The 20,282-nt window shown below is 35.7% G+C and overlaps 1 protein-coding gene and 1 long non-coding RNA gene across 19 annotated transcripts in view; one reads left to right on the top strand and one right to left on the bottom strand.

Moving 5' to 3' along the window:
- Positions 1 to 3,297: 3,297 nt before the first annotated feature.
- The window catches only part of CEP128 (centrosomal protein 128), a 400,883-nt gene continuing 383,898 nt past the window's right edge, over positions 3,298 to 20,282 (bottom strand). For all 13 annotated transcript variants that reach the window (XM_049113364.1, XM_025442560.3, XM_025442566.3 and 10 more), the window contains 2 exons: positions 11,271 to 11,376; positions 3,298 to 4,432 (listed from right to left, as the gene is read on the bottom strand). In XM_049113364.1, coding sequence (XP_048969321.1) covers positions 4,305 to 4,432; positions 11,271 to 11,376 — 234 coding nt within the window. In that variant the 3' untranslated portion in view covers positions 3,298 to 4,304. The remainder of the gene's footprint in view (positions 4,433 to 11,270; positions 11,377 to 20,282) is intronic.
- Positions 4,341 to 20,282, top strand: part of LOC112656967 (uncharacterized) — a 58,819-nt gene continuing 42,877 nt past the window's right edge. For 4 of the 6 annotated variants that reach the window (XR_007412455.1, XR_003134764.3, XR_007412454.1 and 1 more), the window contains exon 1: positions 4,341 to 4,440. This is a non-coding gene — a long non-coding RNA (uncharacterized LOC112656967). The remainder of the gene's footprint in view (positions 4,441 to 20,282) is intronic. The other 2 variants (XR_004818087.2, XR_004818086.2) reach the window with 1 other exon arrangement.

The following is a 20,282-nucleotide window of genomic DNA, read 5'->3' on the forward strand; positions in this document are numbered from 1 at the left end:
TGTCCAGCATCTGCCAGTTTGAGAAAGACAGGGCATTCATTCTGGAACAGCAATTGTGTGACTTCAATGCCTTAAAACATGGCAAACTATTATTAGAATTACAGGTGACTAGTTTGGTATGGCTCTTTTTTTGGGTATGGTGGCATTTTTTTTTCATGTCCCCACCTCTATGCCCAATGGTACAAGATTCTACATTTTGAAAGGTGGAGGTCATCGGATTATATATTGTTTTGACTGTCTTCCTGAAAGGGAACTAACATGCTGCTATGTTTAGAAATCCAGTATTTTCCTGCAGAGAGCAAGGCAACAAGTTCTCATCCACAACTGTCACATGGCTTTGTACCATGTCAGAGTCAAGCTGTGTTACAGAAGATACCCAGCCACAGAAATATTCCTAGGCTGTCAGCCATGAGGAGTCAAAGACATTTGCCATTTAAATCCTTTTTCAGTTGGCTGGCCCTGAAAGACACGCAGGTGCTACAAACCTCTGACAGTCTGCCCCTTCATTGTAGGTTGTAGTTATTAGATTTCAAAGGTCAACAGTTGGGGCTGACCTGGTGAAACACTACGAGTGACCTGAGTTGGGTTTGGATTTCGGTAAGATGTGGCCTGAGGTGTGGATAAAGCAGCAGAGGCTAAGCTGGGGGCAGATGAGGTTAGAATTTAAAAGTCTGCCTGGTTTCACCAGAGCAGAAAAATTGGTTTACTTTGTTACTAATCAAAAGCAAGGGAGACTTCTCTGAAATTTGTTTGGGGGCTTGGAATCTAACATTCTGTTTCTAGATGTAAGCATTTCTCCTAGCCTTAAATTAGATGTGTCGTGTTTTGTACGGAAATGAAACTAAATGGAATCTTTCATGGTTTAAATTTCTTTTCTCAAATAGGGATAAGCTGATGTTTTTATTGCTAAACATTTGAGAACTTAAAAGTTGAAAGATGTAACTATTTTTATATCATACTTTGGTGCATGAAATGCTTTTATATACAAACTTTCCCAAATTTACTTTCCAGCTTACAGTTCATGGTTTAGTTTTGATCCAAGAAAACCAGATGCCTTCGTGAGGACAACTTCCTCATTTGAAGGCCATGAAAATCACAAATTTTCTTTCTTTTTCAAATTAAATGGAGACAAAACAGAGGGATAGTTTGAGGGGCGGGGGGGTGTGAGAATCTTGGGAAAGGAGTAATTTACTCAATGATCATTCCTATTCTTGGCTATTATATGATGTGCAGTTGGGTTTATAGTACAAATTCTGAGTAGGAACAATCTGAGATTCTTAAATCCTTCCTAAAGAAGGGTTTGCTAAGTAAATATACCATCTAATTATATGTAAGAATTTGGTTCCATTTTTTTAAAAAAGTTTGCTATTTAACTGTAAGATTCAATCGAGATTAAAGAAAATACAATTACTGTGACTCTAAGTACACTTTACATACCATTGATCAGAGCCTCAAAAGGAAAATGCCTTTACCTTAGTTGAAGGGATAGAAAAAAAAAAAAAAAAAGGACTTCTCTTTTAGCTAAGGGGGTAGGCACTTTTAACCCATGTAACCTTTAAAACTAAATGCTTTTTTGTACAGTTTTGGTAAGCTGTAGATTTTATCTTTTATGAGTAAAAATATGTAAACTATAACAATAAGAAAAGCTGGTGATTCTGGGAAACTGGATGCATAAGATGTTATATAACCAACTGGTTTCCAACCTTTAAATCAGACACTAGTCAAGGAAATAATAATAAGCTTCGCCAATGGGAAAAACATCCAGCCAGATTTCTCCCAGCTGTGTTTCTCTCCTCTGTGGCCTTCAGTAACTTCAGTGGAAGTTTAGTGTGTTTAGGGAGAAAGATGGCCAGAAGAATCAAAATTATTAAACCAAAAAGGTCAATCTTCAAATTAAGTCTTGGACCAGGCTCACTGCAAGAATAAGGTTAATCCTTTCCAGTGTCCCAGCACGATAAGCAATATGGCTGCTCAGCCACAACTCAAATGGGGCTGATATCACGAGTTATCCTGCCAAAGGGGTGAGTGAAGGAAAAACAGTTGCTGGCTTTGAAATCTACAAATCAAGCTATTAGTGTTTCCTTAGCATTCCTTTTGATTTCCAGCTTGAGCTTACGGTGACTGCAAGAGATAGGAAAAATCCTCGGAGAAGACAGGTCCTTGGATTTAATTCCATATAAACAGAGGGCCAAGGAATTTTACAAAATCGTTGCTCACAAAAAGTTGACTTTGCCTTTGAAGTTCTTGTGTGTTCCATATTTAAAGTCAGACACCTTCATTCATCCAACAGTAGCACAGGGCCTTCAATAATATGATATAATGGCTTTATTTTTTTCGGATTAAAAAAGGTCTTTCATAAGATCCTTCTCCATTCTGTTATAAAATCATCAGCTAATATGTTTTCAAGGATTTGCCAGGTAAATAATCTGTGTTACCTTCAACTTTCAGGTCTAACTGGCCTGATGTAATTTTTTTTTTTTTTTTTTTAATGGCCACAGATGTGTGAATAGTGGTTTAAATCAGTTCCTACTAAAAAGAATGGACAGCATGGAGTTCCTACTGACGCATTAAGGGAAAAGCTGTTTAACTTTTATCCGTAGGACTTAAATGAAACATGTAAATATCCTCCCTTATTTTCTCCTCAGTTAGTCATTTAGATCCAAGGAGATAAAATATTATAGTGTTGGTCAAAACATCAATGAAAATACTGACATAATTTTGCAATAACCTCAATATTACTATAGCATGCTATAGGTTCTGAGAAGCATCAGGACTGTGAGCCATTCCTTCAGAAAGGGCTACCCCACTGAACCTCCTAGTGCTCATTAGCACATTAACGGCTTCAAGTCCTGAGGTGAGACAAAACCAACCCAAACCTGTTTAATGTCGTCTAATGCAGAATTTCTCCAGCTAGCCTGAACACATCACTCCTTTTTTCATGGAATTCCTAATATCAAAAAAACTGGGTCACGCACAGCTGGTAATGTGTCTCCTTTGTCCTCCTTAGCACAATGACTGGCCCATAGTAGGAACTCAGTAAAATATTTCTGTAATGGATAAATGATAAAATGCATGGTTGTACTCTCAGAGGTTATGTAGATTATGTAATTTTTTGAGATAAAAGATCTCTGTGTTCTGTAGTAACAATCCCAATCAAGTTCATAGACAAAGAGTGCCATTTCTTCTGGATATTCAAATAAAAAGTAAATTACCAAAACATATGGTAGTGGAAAGAGAAGCATCTTTACAAAATATGAGAAATCTAACAAGCAAGTATACTTTAACAAACACAACATGTAGTTAGGAAGGTATTGCTTTATTGTTCTTGTCCCTCTGAAGAATATTCCAACATGGCCCAGTGGGATTCAGTTCCTGGATGTTTTACTATTAGCATTTAATAGAAATCTTTCTCCATTGGTAGATTAGCAATGTAAAGAGCAGAAGTTCTTAAAAACACTTTGATATTGAGAAAGGCTGAGATGCTGAAAGTATGTAGTGCCAGATTATATGAGAACTCTTGCAGAGCAGATCTTATAACACATGAGTTTGGTAACTGTGCATTTGGTCAGAGTAAACCCAAAGACAGTCCAGAATATGACTGAAGTGATTGCAGTGAGATACTTGGCCACAGAAAGATAAATAAATAAATTGTGCTATGAATTCTTTACAGTGTTCTACAATTCAGGTATCACTTGTAAATTCTTTATTGCTATTAAAAATGGATGATTGGAAATAAAATTTTAAGATACTGCATGTAGTAACAGACTGCTGAGATGATGGATGTAACAATCCTGAGCATTTATAGAGTGGACGGCCTAATATTATATATGCATAACTCCATGACATGTTATAACATGTGAAAATTAGGGAGAAAGCATTTTTAAAAAATCAGTTGTATATAAACACTCTCTGAAACTAAAGTGCTGGCAACTTCGGCCTCAAGGAGAACTCATTTCTCTCCTTCTTAGCCAGTCATTTGTAAAAGATCCCAATTATAAATACAAATTATGGTTGGAAAAATGTTACTGATCACGCCTGAAAAAGGAAAATGCAAAGTGAAAAGTATCTCTCTTTCTCTGCTGGTATAAATTGTCAATAAGTTAGCTGTATGTCATTCATGAGTTGATCTTACTTGGATTGATTTAACTTCTATCATTCCCAAAGACCAATATATTGTTCTGTCAGTCAGTGTTTGGCAATGCTAAAGAGCAGAAGTTGCAGATCCGTCTGCTAAATAATCTGGGCCAAACTGCAACAAGGACAGAGACTCTGTTACTTGTAAAACACTCATGTGAAACAATGGATTACATTTTGCTTTTTTCATTTTCATATTCCTCCTTTTTAGACTGTGGACTCGTTCCATCCATTGGTAAACCTGTGGCATCTTCCTTGATTGAAGGTGAATCTGGAGCAACTGTTCTTTTGGCAAATGCTGGCAAGGTGAGAGAAAAGACAAAAATAAACCTAGATGAATAGAATCCTTGGACTCAAAATTGTAAGTAATCACAGTGTCTGATCCAGTTTTCTATAAACTTTATATGAAATGACAGACCTTCAGTATAGGAATAAACATACTAAGTTTACTATTTTTTGGAAAACATCTATTTACAGGATCTAATTTGGGAGGGATCTGAAGAGTATATGAGAGTGGAAGATGCGTGTTTGGTCAATACACAATGATACAAAGCACATGGACAATTCTGGAGGGAGAAATCTTCAGGGCTTTCTTTTTACAGAATCTTCTTCATTACACAAACAGACTAGATCTGGAATCTAGGTTTACTGTTTTTCTACAACCGCCTACCTCTCAACTGTGCTCCAGATGGGCACGTCCAACTACTTCCATGAAATCCGCCTGCCTGATTTCTAATCTCTGATGCTTGCCCATTCCTTACTTTTTCCATCTTAGAAAGTGACACACTTATCTCCTTCAGCCCGGGTTTCTCAAACTTTGGTTTCCTCCTTCCTTTGTCCTATCTGCTCCACCCATCCCTCTTAAGAGTCAATTCTGAAGACTTTACTCACCCCAGGCCTCCGGCTCCACACCATCTTCATTCTATCAACTCAGCCTAAGCCATCATGTTCTCTCTTCCTATTTTCACTGTGTCGCCTTCTCCACACCACAACCAGAATTATCTTTCTAAGAGGTAGATCCAATTATGTCACTCACTCTCCTACACAACCTCTCCCCCCATGCCCCAGTGGCCCCCCCCCCTAGGAAACCCAGAATAAAATTCAAACATCTGACTGGCTGAAAAGGCTCCCTTGGAACTTCACCTCTCTCCCTTTCTCTCCTCCTCTCTCTCTCCTTTTATCCTCGCCTCCCCCCTCCCTCAGAGCTCCATCTTTCTAGAAGGCCATACCCGTTCTTCTCTGCAACCTTTGTACTTCCTGCTCCCTCTATCAAGGAAACTATTCCCAACCAGTTTTAACTCTGCTGATTCTTGCCATCCAGGCTTCGGCTCAGTTGTAACCTCCTCAGAAAGGAATCTCCTGATCACTAATCTAAAGCAGTCTGTTCCAGGTATTTTGTCATTTTACCTTCATAGCACCAATCATCATTTAAAATCATCTGTTTACTTGCTTACTGCCTGTTTCTTCTCTGGGATAAGGTGACGTCTTCCATCTGGTTCACTTGCTATGCCCCTTTCCCCCACCTGGGTCTAACAGAGAGCCTCCTGTATAACCTCTTAGTAAATATTGTTTGAAGAAGTGAATATACTTATGGGATTCTTAAGAGATAGTCAACTGGGGACTTTCTACCTGCCTTCTCGAAAGTATCTACAGCATACCTTGCAAATCGAAATAATCAGAACTCAGTTATTTAAAAATTTCTGACATGTAATTGGTCAGTGAAAAGACTATTGTGCACACAAAAATCACTATCACATGAAATGAGCCTATAAAATGTTGTGCTTCTACGAAATAAATATATCCCTAAGGGATGAGAAACAATTTTTTTTTACCTTTATCAGTATCCCTACATTTTGACTGCCACAAATCTTTGGCATTTTATTCTGTGAGTCTGAGCAGACTACATATGAGGCAGTTCAGTGAGTCAGTGGATCCTGACATACAACATAGAAAAAAGTGTGTTGTTCTTGCTGTGGATAAATTATTTTTCACAGGACGGACTTAAACCTTCACAAAAGGCACCTCAAAACACAAACAGAATAGTAACTTTTCTTTTCATAGCAATGTAAACTGATGTCAGAAAGCAAAAGAAAGTTCCTTTTAGTAACTTTCATTGATTTACTTTTTTTTTTTTTTAAAGATTTTATTTATTTATTCATGAGAGAGAGAGAAAGAGAGGCAGAGACACAGGCAGAAGGAGAAGCAGGCTCCTCGCAGGGAGCCCAACATGGGACTCGATCCCGGGTCTCCAGGATCAGGCCCTGGGCTGAAGGCGGCCCTAAACTGCTAAGCTACCAGGGGGCTGCTCAATTTACTTTTTTAATAATATCAAGTTAAATGAATATGTATGCTTCACATTCCAATCCTACAATAATCTGAAGAGAACATTTCCCCCCACCCCTTGAAAAATCACAGTCCTTTCTTTTTGGGTTTATTTTAATAAACATTATTGACAACAGTTTTAGAATTACAGAAAATTTGAAATCTGCATTCATTTCTAAAATTCAGTTTAGAGATACCAACTCCATAAACATTAGGGATTTTAATCTCAAAGGATTTGAGATTTCAAGAAGTCATGAGATTACTACAGCCCTCCCTCAAATCCAGTCTGTTTCTGGCCCCAAGGGTGAGGGCCCTGTCTTGGGGGTTGTGTTCCTTTGGCCTAAAAGGAGCTATACATGGAGACTAGTGGTCAGTCACTACTTATAAAAAGTAAAAATGACAGTTTCAAAAGCTGGCATTATAAGTCTCTCTTTCTAAGCCCCCACTGTCTAGAGGCTGAAGGTAATGGAATCCAAGCCTTCTAAAAGAGTGTCCTGAATCACGGCCATCACTTCTAGCCAGCCAGGATAAATTTGGTAGTAATCATGGCTCTAAATAATGGATTTCTGTGTTCCTATTTCCAATGGTAATATAAACTTACAATTTATACATTTCTTCCCTTCTTCCTGGCAGAAGGAATCTACCTTTTCTTGAATTGACCTGAACTACACAAAGCTGACATAAATTACTACTTAAAACAAACTTTCATTAATGCTGGATCATTTCAGAGACCACAAATTATGCAGTATTTTCCCATTTCCTTTGTTTTTTCCATGGTCAGTGATTCTACGCTTTAGTTTGGTCACAGTTTGACAGGGCACCTAAGTCAGCAGAATGAATGCCTTAGCATCTATAGCACAGACAAAAGGGCCAGTACAAATGCCAACTTGAGTGAGAAGAAGCCTGTTCTGTGGGCTCATAAACTCATGTCTGCCTCAGCACCTATAGTTATGTACTCTTCATGTCTCTGTACAGGTCTAAACTGCTCTAAACTCCAACTCCCAGCTTTCATGTTCCATTGAGAAGGCAACAAGAAAATCGAACACTTGCTAGTCAGACATAAAAGCTGGGGTGTTCTTAGCAGCATTTTATTTTTATAAGATGCCTTTTCAGCCAAAGTGTACATACACCTATCAAATAGTACCAAGGAGATATACAGAAAGGTAGCAGCTTCTACCCTATCCCTCCCAGTACCCCAATTCTGCACCCCAGAGTTAATTACAATTAACCCTTTTAGCCTTTTCTGTATTTATTTCAATTTTTGTAAGAAAAAGAAGCTGATATTGCTATTTTCTGACTTATCATTTTTAGACGTATTCACACCCATCCACTTCCCCGCACTTCATCCTCCTTATATAGTTACATTTCAACTTCTAGTTGTGTCAATAATGAGTATTTATAATATTATGTAAATATGACTCACACAAACCTAAGAAGCATACTATGACAACGCTTCTTTTCTTGCCCATTTTTCCCCTAGAGTTATTAACTGACTGGTGTTTTTATTTTTGTTTTTTTGTTTGCTCTTTCTCTGTGACTATCCTTAATGATTTTTAATGACTCAGTGAGATCTGCCATATTCTAAGTGCTCAACTGAGTCAAATAACCTAACATCTTTATTTTCTAAAGATTTTCCTGATGAAATCTTTCCTTTCTTCTATCAATTTGAGAGAACTAAATATGAGTGTCCAGATTAAAGTGTTTACTCATCAAATAGCTGTTTGAAAAGCAAATAAAGTAAGATCCACAAGGAGGCAAATCATCACAAAACCCACTGGGGCTAAAGAGAAGATCCTCAAAGGTCCCAGGGCTAGGGGTAGGGGTAGTAGCGGTGGTGGAGAAGATTACTTCAAGGGAGTGGAGGTCAAAACAAAAAGACATAAACTTTTTCAATATTAGATTTTGGAAGAGAATAGTGCAATGACTTCAGAAGGACAGTTACTTTCAATCTAGATTTTTATAGTCAGCTGAAGTCTCATCCAGTGTGAGTAGTGGAAGAAATCTATTTGCAGAAATGCAAAGACTGGAAGCATTTACCTCTCTTTCTTTGGTGTGCTTACACAGAAGAAAGAACTAAGACAAACAAAGGAAGGCATGTGTTCTGAGAAACTTGGGCATCAACATGGGGCGGGGGGTGAAGAAAAATCTAAGGATGACAGCCATGCAACAGGTATGGGCTGGGTTAGCCTTTCTGACCTGCCGACTCCTGGCCTTTGTTTTCTTCTTTCACTAATCAGATACTGTTTCTCTTGAATGGATTTCCTAAGTATCTTTTCTCTCCTATTGCTCCATTCTTTTTCTTCTATTTTCTTTGTGGTTTTCTCAACTTTGTCTCCCACCTTTCTAGTTTTTCATATTTTAAATTTCTGAGACCTTTTATATTATGTTCCTTTCTCATAGCATCTTGCTCTTATTTTTAATGGATGTAATATTTTCTCTTCAATTTCTGAGGACATTAATGATATTTTAAAAAGATATATTCTATTCCCCATATAATCAATGTACTGTAGGTTCATTTTTCTCTGTTGGTTTTGACATTTCTCCTTCTTAATTTTGGAGGTTTAAAAGAAGGTTAAAGAAACATGATAGGATAATTTCTGTAACTAAGCTGGAATTGTTTGTGCTACAAAAATGGAGACATATTCAGGGTGATCCTGATCCACTTTTAAAATACCAAATTATGAAAAAACATATAAAAAGTTCAAGGTTCATCAGATGAGTAAATAAAAATAGCTATGATCTCTAGAAATAAGTTTTAATTCAATCACTTAAAATGATTAATAATAAGGTACCTATGATTACATTTTTAAAAGTAGCCTTGAAAGCATGGGGTTAGATATGGAGGAAAATCATAAGGCAGACTTGTCAAAAAGAGGAATAGTAAAAAATAAGCTATGGATTAATAAATTAAATAATTTAACAATAAGTTAATGAAGAGGTTTCATTTTTAAGCTGAATCTTTCAGTTAGATCTTACAATACAGACTATACTAAGTATTTTCATATCCAAGTTATGTTCTCAATGATATTTTTTCCTATTCTTATTTAACTTTGTTTCCTTTTGAGCAAGTATTTATAAAGAAACTATGAGGAATAGATCTTAGAGAAATGACCACAGCTGGTCATGAAATGCTACTGAGTGGAAAGCTGGATATAGTTTCTTTCACTGCCTGTCATAATAATAATAAAAATTCTAAAAATCTTGATGTTTTCCCTCTAATGTCTCCTAACCACTATTTCCTAGGTGCCTTTTTTGGGAGCCTTATGAAAGTCATAATGGGAGAATGAAATAGCAGTAGAACCATGGCCTCTGTGCTCATATCATGGGACTGTTTACCTCGAGGTCCCTGAATGTCTTAATGGGTGGGATACTATGAGGTCTGATGGTGTTTTGTCCCTACTCCCCACCTACATGTTTACATATGACCAACAGACCTGAGGAAGATTTTCCATTTCTTCATATGAAACACAAAACTTTTGTGTATGCATGTATCAGATTTTGAGGTACCATAATCAGCTTGAGATACAATCTACATTGAAGGGCAGCTGCCAGATTAGAATAGCAAGGGTTTTATGCAGAAGTATAAAATCACTTGGCAAAATGGTTAGGACAGGAAAGAGAAAATGCTCAGCCTTTGGAATAAAATAATCATGATATAATGAAAACCAAACCATTTATCAGAAACTGATAAATATTTATTCAATGAATCCATGAATATAAATCAGCAAAAATGAGAGTTATCACTTTTGGATCTGACCTATTTCTTTGTGGCTTATTTTGGTATTTTATTTTATAGCAACCTACATTTTTTAAATGACAGAATTGTCAGATTTAATATACAAACTCTATGCCCATGGTAAATTGAGCATCTAAATGATTATTTAAATAAGAAATTATTAAATAACATTTGAGATCCAATGGTTTGGATAAAAGTGGACTTAAAAAATTCATATACTCATTCTATTAATTGAGAATTTACTATATGTTCTAAGTAGGACATTGAGGAAACACTAGTGAACAAAACAGACACTGCTTTCATCATGGAATTCACTCTTTGGTGAAGAGAATAATCATTAAACAAAAAGTCACTCAAATAAAAAATAACTCCATCGTTATTCTAAGAAGATATTTAAAGGAAAAATGCATGATGGGCATTCATAACGGACACCAAACTTAAATTTAAACCAAATTTAAAACTGTAGGTTCCAAAGGCTTCTTTAAGGATACTACATACAAGTTGAGACTTTAAGAATAAGCATTACAGGAAAGAAGAGAGGTAAATGGTGGGGGATGGTGTATCACTTGGTCAAAAAATTCATACCTTGTTCACACTGATAACATTTTATCAACATTTAAAGTATATTCACAGAATGAAATCTAGCTAATAACAGTATTAGTATCCTTATTCTTTGCATAAGATGATCTATACTGCCGAACAGTTCTATGAAAATATTTTCTACTTTTTGATGATTTAAATTTTATCATATCATCATCTAACTGACTTTACCCACTCATCCACAGTTACCAGGAACTTCTGTACAAAAAATTTGCTTAATTAAGATGATTACCTTGGGTGATTCATTTTAAGTTTTTCTGAGAAGTGTAAGGTCTAAAAAGGGATTCCATACACTTTTTAGTAAATCGGGTAATATAAATGTATCTGGGGGGTGCTATAATTATGATTCATAATAACAATTTCTTCAAATTCCTAACATGAGTATTACTATTATGTACTTGCCTTACATTTTAATCTTTCCATGAGTTGTATTTCCTTAAATCCAATTTAAAGACTGGTATAGGACTTCATTACTTACAATTCAAGTGTGAAAATCGTGGACTAGACAGGAAGTGACTGTGATCATGCCAAGAGGATGAGTGCTCGAAACCATGAGTATGGGAACTTTCAGCAAAGAGTCCATCCTAAAACAAAGAACACAGCACTTTAGTTCACTGATTACAAAACATAAGGATCAGGATTCATTTAAATGTGCTGAAAATGAAATAAGCTATGTTATATAGCAATTTAATTGTAAAAAAAAATGTACATGCTAAAGAAAAATATTTTTTAAAAAAGGGGAGAGAGAGAAGGAAATCACCCGTGGTCATGGCAGTATGACATATTTCTTTCTAGTCTTTTTTTCTTATGGATAGGTTTTACAAATTTTGTTATAAAACTGTGTTCTTCACTTATTTACACTAATACTCTGAACACTTTTGAAGTCACTATATTATCTTAACCTTTAGCTTATGTGTTACTCATATACTATCTAGTGGATAAACTATTACTTTATTGGGCATTTAGGTGGTTTCCAATGTTTTACTCCTATAAATAACACTGTGAAAATATCTCTAAATACATACCCTTTTCTATATTTAGGACTATTCCTTATGACAAATTCTCAGGTGGAAATACTGGGTCAAAAAAAAAAACCAATTTGATGTTTTTAAATACACTTAGCTACACTGCATTCCATAACGATTATACCAATCCTCTTACTCATTCAACAAATATTTAATACATAAACAAAAATGAATACAGAAAAAGGCCCTCTCCTCATGGACTGTATGAATGAATGTGTTCTTATACCCAAATCTCAGTTGAAAACGGGGAATTCATTTTAACTACAAATAATTTATTAATTAGATTAAAACAAATGCTTTAATATATTTTTCTGTAATAAACAGTGAAATTGCTTTTTTTTTTCTCTTGGACATGTCCTAATTACTTACAGTACCCTTTATTTTTTCTTTTTTTCCCCTAGTTATTTATTCATGCAACAATAATTTATTGGGCACTTAGTGTGTGCTGGTCAAAGAGCAAACAAAACATTGAGGTATACAGTTATGAAACTTTCAGGTTTGCAGAAGAGAAAGGCACCAAATAACTAACTCTGCAAAATATAATAAAGTGAAAAATTATGATGAGTGCTATAAGAAGAACAGGAAATAATTAAATTTAGATTCAATGTCAAGAGAAGTCCCCTCTGGGATGTGATATTTAAAGTGAAATTTGAATGCTGAGTGTGAATAGGCTGGCAAAAGTTTACCGGGTGGAGGATGAGAAAGAGGGAGCCAAGGCGGAGTAGGAGATGGTGGTCGGTGGATTTGTGTGAACGTGCTGAGGTGAGGATTTGGTGTCTGAAGAACTGAAGGAACTGAACTGGCTTTGGCCGCTATACTGGGGGGAAAGTGGTTACAGTGAGATCCAGAAGTGAGATTTGGATTTGGATTTTTTTTTAAGTTACAATCAGAAGGCAATCAAAGGTTTTATGGAGATTTCTATTTAAATTTTAAGTAGATTTAGATTTAAATTTCTCAAAGATACTTTGGGTCACTATGTGGAAAAGAGACTGAAGTGGCTCAAGTGTTGAAGGAGGGGGGAACCAGTTTAAAAACTGTAATTGAGGGCACTTGGGTGGCTCAGTGCTTGACTGCCCAAATTTGGCTCAGGTCGTGATCCTGGGTCCTAGGTCGAGTCTTGCATCAGGCTCCTCATAGGGAGCTTGCTTCTCCCTCTGCCTGTGTCTCTGCCTCTCTCTCTGTGTGTCTCTCATGAATAAATAAGTAAAATCTTTAAAAAAAAAAAAAAAGAACTGTAATTGAGGATGACTAAGGAGTCAAGCGAGAGGAGGAGCTTGAGAATGCTATCAGAGTCCAGATAAGATATCTGTAGGTCAGGTGGCCCCCATGGATTCCTCCAAACATGGCTCCACAGTATAGGGCCTCGTGCCACAAGACCATTGGATGAATCAGCTGTCATTCTCTGTATCAAGTACCAAGTTTATATTTTATTTTTTGGTCACATATATATGCATGCAAGTATAAAAGAAAGGCCAAAGAGAACAAGTTTATGTATAATGATAAAAGGCCCATTTATTCTGAGGTAAAAGCATGAACATAATCCTCAGATTGTTCAAGATCATTAACCTTCATGTACCAAAAGGGAGTTTAGGTCTATTTAATATGAAGGCCCTGAGGTTTTTAACCAAGCAATTTATGGTTTTTACTAATTATGGGGATTTCATAAGAAATTAGAAGTCATTCACTGTAGGATCTCTGGAAAGAAAATGATATACTTTGTATCCCCAGTGCATTTCAATAACTACTTTAAACAAGCTGACTAGGAGCAACGAAAGACAGGGACAATAAAGCTAGCTTATCACAGTTCACACATGACATACTTTAGGCCTGGGTGGAGGTGGAAGATACACAAATGAAAAGATTTATGTTCTCACCAGTGCTAGAAATCTCCATTTAAGCACGGTTTCTATATAAAGCATGAAAGAGAAAAGCGTAATAAATGGCTTCCCACTAACAGATGCTTTGATCATTGTGGGTCAATAAGAAAAAGAAAAAATAAGGGAAGCAAACACACATTTTTTGCCCACCGACACCTGGACTGAAAAAGACGGTGAGAGTGGAGCTGTAGGACTGGGTGTCTTGCTCAATGAAACACAAGGCAAAGATGGCCTCAAAATGGGCCTCCCAGAGGAAAGATAAAGCACCCAAAAACATTCAGATCCCAATCATCCTTCCCAAAAGACATGGTTTTAAATTTCTAAAACAAATCAACTGGCATCTGTTGCATGTTTTCTGTTACAGAAAAAGAGTAATTTATATTTTCAATGACAAAGTCAGTTTATTGGCATATGATAATTAAAATATGGCACTGACATATTTCACTCTTAGCAAATTTGGAAAATACAGAAGAAACTAAGAATAATGCAATAAATTTTAAAATAGTTGATTAGCCTAATTTAAGGACATGTTTTCTGATTCTTCTTTATAAATATCTGTGAACAGAGATTACTATTTATTGACAATTTTATTTTCTACTTTTTCATGTAGTATTATATTTGGGAGTTTTTTCTACTACTATCATCATCATTATGGTTATTCCACAGTTTATTTGACTAATCTCCCATTGTTGGAAATGTTAAGGCTATTCTCAGTTCTTTTTTTTCCTATTATAATTTGATAAACATCTTGGTGTGCAAAGCTTGACCCACACTTTAAATTTGTCAATATAGATTTCTAGAAGTAGAAATATGAGGTAACACATTTTAACGGTGCTTTTTAATATACAATTCATCTAAATTGTCAAATTTATTGTCAGTATGCTGATACTCATAACATTTCCTAAATATCCTTTTATTGTCTATGAGAGTTTTAGTAATACCCCTCTTTTGTTCTTAAAGTAAGCAATTTGTACGTTCTCTCCTTTTTCCTAGTCAATTTGGGCAGAGTTTTTAAAATTTTACTGATGTTTTCAGAAAACTTGGTTTTGCTTTTATCCCCTTCCCCATTTTCCTGCTTTTTATTTCATTGATTTTTGTTATCTTTATTATTCTTTTCCTTTTACTTTAGGTTTGTTATTTTTTTAGTTTCAAACTTGGATTATTGATTATCAACTTTTCTTCTTTTATAATGCACACATTTAATAATTTTCTCTCCAAGCACTATCTTAACTGAGTCCTACAAATTCTGATAAATTGTACTTTTATTTTTATACACTTAAAAATATTTTCTAATTTTCCTTTTGAACCCCCAATGGGTTATTTAGAAATATGTTGTCTATTTTCCATCTAGGAATCTTCCAGATATCTGTTATTGATTTCTAAGCTTCATTCCATTGTGGTTAGACGACATACTTCACATAATTTCAATCATCTTAAATTTATTGAGATTTGTTTTATTTCCCAGAATATAATCTATTTTGGAGAATGTTAAATGTGCACTTGAAAATTATATATAATCAGCTGTTGTTAGGTGGAGTATCCTACAAATGTCGATTAGGTCTAGTTGGCTGATAGTGTTGCTCAAGTTTCCATATCTTTACTGACTTTCTGCCTACTGTTTTATCAATTACTGAGAGAGGGATATTGAAATCTTCAACTATAGTTACAGATTTGTCTATTTTTTCCTTATGATTCTATCAAGTTTTGCTTCATATATTTTGATACTCTGTTAACAGGTACATACCATTTAGGACTGTTAGTCTTCCCCTTTAAAAATGTTGACTTGTTTTCAAACCACTCACACTCCTTGTTTTCATGTATACAAGTGAGGAAGCTTACCTGTAATACATCTTAAAGTTGCAACAATTTATAGGTCTTCAAAAGACTGTTAGATTCCCTCATATTACCTTGAAATATAACTAATGAAATGAATCCTAAAAGAATACCCCCAAAGAAAAATATCTCACAGTCCCTTTGAACAATCAACATACCAGAATGTGGAAAAACCAACCAACCAACCAACCAACCAACCAACCAACCAACCAACCAACCCACCCTCCATTTTCTCCAATTTTATATTGATATTTAATTTGTGGAATTTCTATAACAACTAAGTTAAGTTTTACAAGGTAACCTTTAGATGAGTATTTCTAATTCTTACCCATCTTTCAATCAAATACTTAAATATTTAAATGGAAATACTGGTTAAAAAGGAAGATTCTTTGCAATTTTAGGAATCCTAGCTTTTGCTTTTTACCAATTCTTATATCCTTAGCACAAGGACCTATTTTTATTGCTGTCTTAAGTCTCAACAAGCTAGTTAGCCAGAATTCCCTGCAAAAATTCCACTGGGTGAAGGGACTTGCATTTTCTAATATTTTCCCTGGGTTTCTTCCACTTCTCTTTCATAACCCACATTGTAATTGGTTTCTTAAAAGCTGTTCCAACCTGACTAAATCTCTTTGCTAAACTGATCTCTAATGATTAATATTTAATGACGCCCACCAAGTATTTTTCTCTCAGGAATATTGTAAGTTCAAAGTTTAGAAGACAGATGATACATGTGATTTTTCTTTTTAATTTTAATTTATCCAACCCTTCCCCTGGAGAGAAGGAAAAAAACACTTATAGTGTTTCTGGATCTGTGGCAGCAATGTTTTCCTGAATTTGTCTCTTGCCTAACAACGTACTGTACCTCCATCTCTTCCCCACTCTTAATTCCCAATTCTCCATCAGTGCTTGAAAAAGCTAGAAAAAGCTTAGCCTCTTCTTCAGTAAATTTTATTCCTATTTGGAAGTTCGACCTGGCAGATAGTTTACTTAAAGCCTGTCTTCTGTATCTTGATCTGCATGGCTGCAATTTTAGCTTTTAACTTCAATGAGGGTTAAGCTTTCCTTGTTTCAATCCTTCCATCTACCCATCCCAATATCCCAGAATTTAGCACAGTGCCATTTGCATTAAGGAACTTAAAAATGGTCCTATATGCTCATTTCTTGGCCAAAGAACAGCAATTAAAAGTTTGCTATGGTTAAACCTGGGAAATAGAAGACTGCCAGTCTCACATTAAAAAATGAGGGCACTGGAGCAGATCATGTCTAAGTCCTTTGGGCACTAACATTTTATGATTTGAATCTATCTGAATAGAACCACTGAAGAAACAGTATTCTAACTATGCAAACTATCTTTACCACAGGAAATGCAAATTTATACAATACTATAAATTCAAAGCCACACTTGTCCACAGATGAAGAGACTCACGAAAATACTGTGCCAGATCAGGTCATGTGATTAATTTCACTTTATCCAATTGATATTTTATTATATATAATTTAATATTCCTAGTGACTTACTCATGAAAAAGACTGTACTTTTTTTTAAATATACTTTAGATTTGGACCCATATGACTTTCATCTATTTTCAGAAGCCAAATCTTCCTACAATGGATAAAAATTTGCCATAAATAAGGATATTCAACAGAATGTGCCACTGACTTATGAAACAAAGGAGGATATCAAAGATGTTTTAATAATGGTGTCTCATTGGAATCAGTGCTTATTCTCTTAAGGGACTACTGTAAAGGAAACAATGATTATTTGGATAAATATGTTATAACATTTAAAAAAAAGATTTTATTTATTTATTTATTCATGAGAGAGAGAGAGAGAGAGAGAGAGAGGCAGAGACACAGGCAGAGGGAGAAGCAGGCTCCATGCAGGGAGCCCAACGTGGGACTTGATCCCGGGTCTCCAGGATCAGGCCCTGGGCTGAAGGCGGTGCTAAACCCCTAAGCCACCCGGGCTGCCCAGTTATGACATTTTTTAAAATGAAGACTAAAAAGACATGTAATCAGTATTCTTTATGTTTTTTAGCATCTGGGATTTTGTATTTAAGGTGATTAAAAGTGTTATCTTTATAGGTGAATTTCTTCACAATCTTTCCTAATGTTCCTATTCAGTAAATTATTGGGAAAGGTGAAAGTATGGTGCTTATTAAAGGTAAAGTTTGGTAGAGGGGAGCTCAAATAGGTTAAAAAATTAATATGCTCATCTTAGTATCCATGTTGATTCCTAAATAAGCACCTTTGACTTACTGCAACAAAAAAGAACTCCAATTCATTTGGCAATCTTTCATTTTGCTTTAAAGAGGTAGATGAAATCAACTAAATATTATGGCTGGCAAGTTAGTATTGATCACTTCAAAAGAATAAAAATCTCTAGACTTCAGCATGATTTGATTGCTTAAAAAGTTTCAGATGTGTCATCTAAACATTACTAGAAAAACAGTATTTAAATTTTTGTTAGAATTCCAGAAAGGCTGAAGTTAGGGGAAAAAAAATTACCAGTTTAGCATGTATAGTATCCACTGTGTATTCTGGAGTTAAAGATAAGGCAGACAGTGTCCTCATAAGTCATATAATCCAGGAGGACAGTATTTCCCAAATTTCAGTCATCACCTATAGATATACTTACTATTTTTTTTTAACGTTAACTTCAAGATTAGCCTTGGACCCTAAATCGCTATATGGGAGAGGCTTCAAGGATGGGAGATTGGTTGGGGATGGGGGGAGCCTGGAGCTGTATCTGCATAGCAGTTTATATATGATTTCTTATCAAAACATGGAGAGGGGTAGTTATAAATGAGATACCCTGAGTATTATGGGGTTAAAGATCCTCAAATTTCCCATGGTTGCTACTATTGTTTCTAAGCAACATCTGTAAAATTATCCTCAATAATACACTGGTGATGCATTTTAATAGTTACTAAATAAAAATCACCTATAATTTGAATTGTGCCAGGAGTTATGTATAGTGCAGTAGCTACTATTGGAGAAGATTTAAGATATGTACAGAAATAGCTGACCTAAGAGAGGAAGTGTTAACAGCCTTTAATAACTATGAGCAAAGTATAAACAAATCATGGAGAGATTCAAGGAGGGAGAAACAGCTTCCAGGAGAAAAGCATGTACTTATATCATACACATGCTTACATTGAACAAATATGACAAAGGGCTTTGGCAGACTCTGCCTTCATAAACTGTGCTGAAAACCATTGTCAACACTTCCTCACCTACTTCATCTTATCCTGCAAAACATCTGCTTCTTTAAAAAGATGTTATGTACTAAGTCTTCAACTAGAAATTGAAAATCATGATTTTCCTTTCAGGAGGAAGGAAGGGGAAAAAAAAAACATGCCTTCTGTGATTTTACTATAAAATCCACTGCTAATTAAAACTATATATTTAGTATGGGTAGAGAGCAAAAAGGGAGGGCAGCATGGGGATTTTTTTTGGACAAAACCATGTTCCTCTTTGAATTCAGATTAGGAATGCTAGGTTGACTTTCGAACATTCTGTTCTATTTGAAACAGCTGGGATAGCAAGGAAGGGTGTATGTTCTACAGAAACCCAATTAGATGAAAAAGAGGCCATGAAATGCTTCTGTTGTCTACACACAGACAGGAAATGTTGTGTCAGGTTCAGCTTTGAATTGAATTCTAAGCATAAACTTTTAGATCAGGCTTTGTCCTATTAACTTGGTCAGTTTAGTATATTATATTATGCTTTCAGAAATTGTGGACATTGATCCTGCTGAAAATCTTGAAAGATTTGGGAAATATGATTTTTTTTTAGTTTTTATTTAAATTCCAGGTAGTTAATATACAGTATAACATTAGTTTTAGGAGTACAATATAGTGGCTCAACACTTTCGGACGTCACTAGGTACCCATCAGGATAAGTGCACTCCTTAATTGCCATCACCTATTTAACCCATCAGATTGCCACAGAAGTAAACAGCAGGAGGCTGCTGTAACCTAGACAGAAAGGGCACCTGATGTACACTTCCTGCTCACTGTTCTCTCCACCAGCAGTATGGTTACGCTGGACGTCTCGCTGCCTCCTTACAACAGCAACAAAATGAGAGAAGCCCGTTGCCAATATGGTTCAGCTATTCCAACAGTTATCTGTCAACAGGAATGCAGTCAGGATTCTACAACTGTAATGCTAATAGTGATCCACTTCCAAACAAATGTGCATGAAACACTTCTCTGCCCTGTCATGACAAACAGCTTTTCAAAAGCCTTGGAAGCATCTTTTTCTTTAAACACTCACAGCAATTTATTGAGGCCTCCTCCATTATAGTATTTATCCCTTTCTCTTTTGGACTCTACTTTGTGTGAAGGCTTTTGAATTCCTAAGGGTTGGTTATGATTTTTCTTTTTATGCCATTGTCTCCAGCCCCTAGCAGAATGCTTATATATAGTAGAAACTCAAATGTTTGTTGAATGTTGTATTGAAACAACAAACACAAATGTCCTATAATTAGAATGGAGGCCCCCGAAAGGCAGGAAGCTTCATCCGTTTTGTTCACTGATGTGGGTCACATGCAGCTAGTAAGTTCCTGGCACATAACTAACACTGAGTGAGTATTTGTTGAATGCATGGATAAGTATTATGACTTTTCTTTTTTTTTTTTAATATTTTATTTATTTATTCATGAGAGACACAGAGAGAGAGAGAGAGGCAGAGACACAGGCAGAGGGAGAAGCAGGTTCCATGCAGGGAGCCCGATATGGGACTCGATCCTGG

The sequence above is a fragment of the Canis lupus genome, chromosome 8 (assembly GCF_003254725.2).
Source record: "Canis lupus dingo isolate Sandy chromosome 8, ASM325472v2, whole genome shotgun sequence".
NCBI classification, from domain to species: domain Eukaryota; kingdom Metazoa; phylum Chordata; class Mammalia; order Carnivora; family Canidae; genus Canis; species Canis lupus.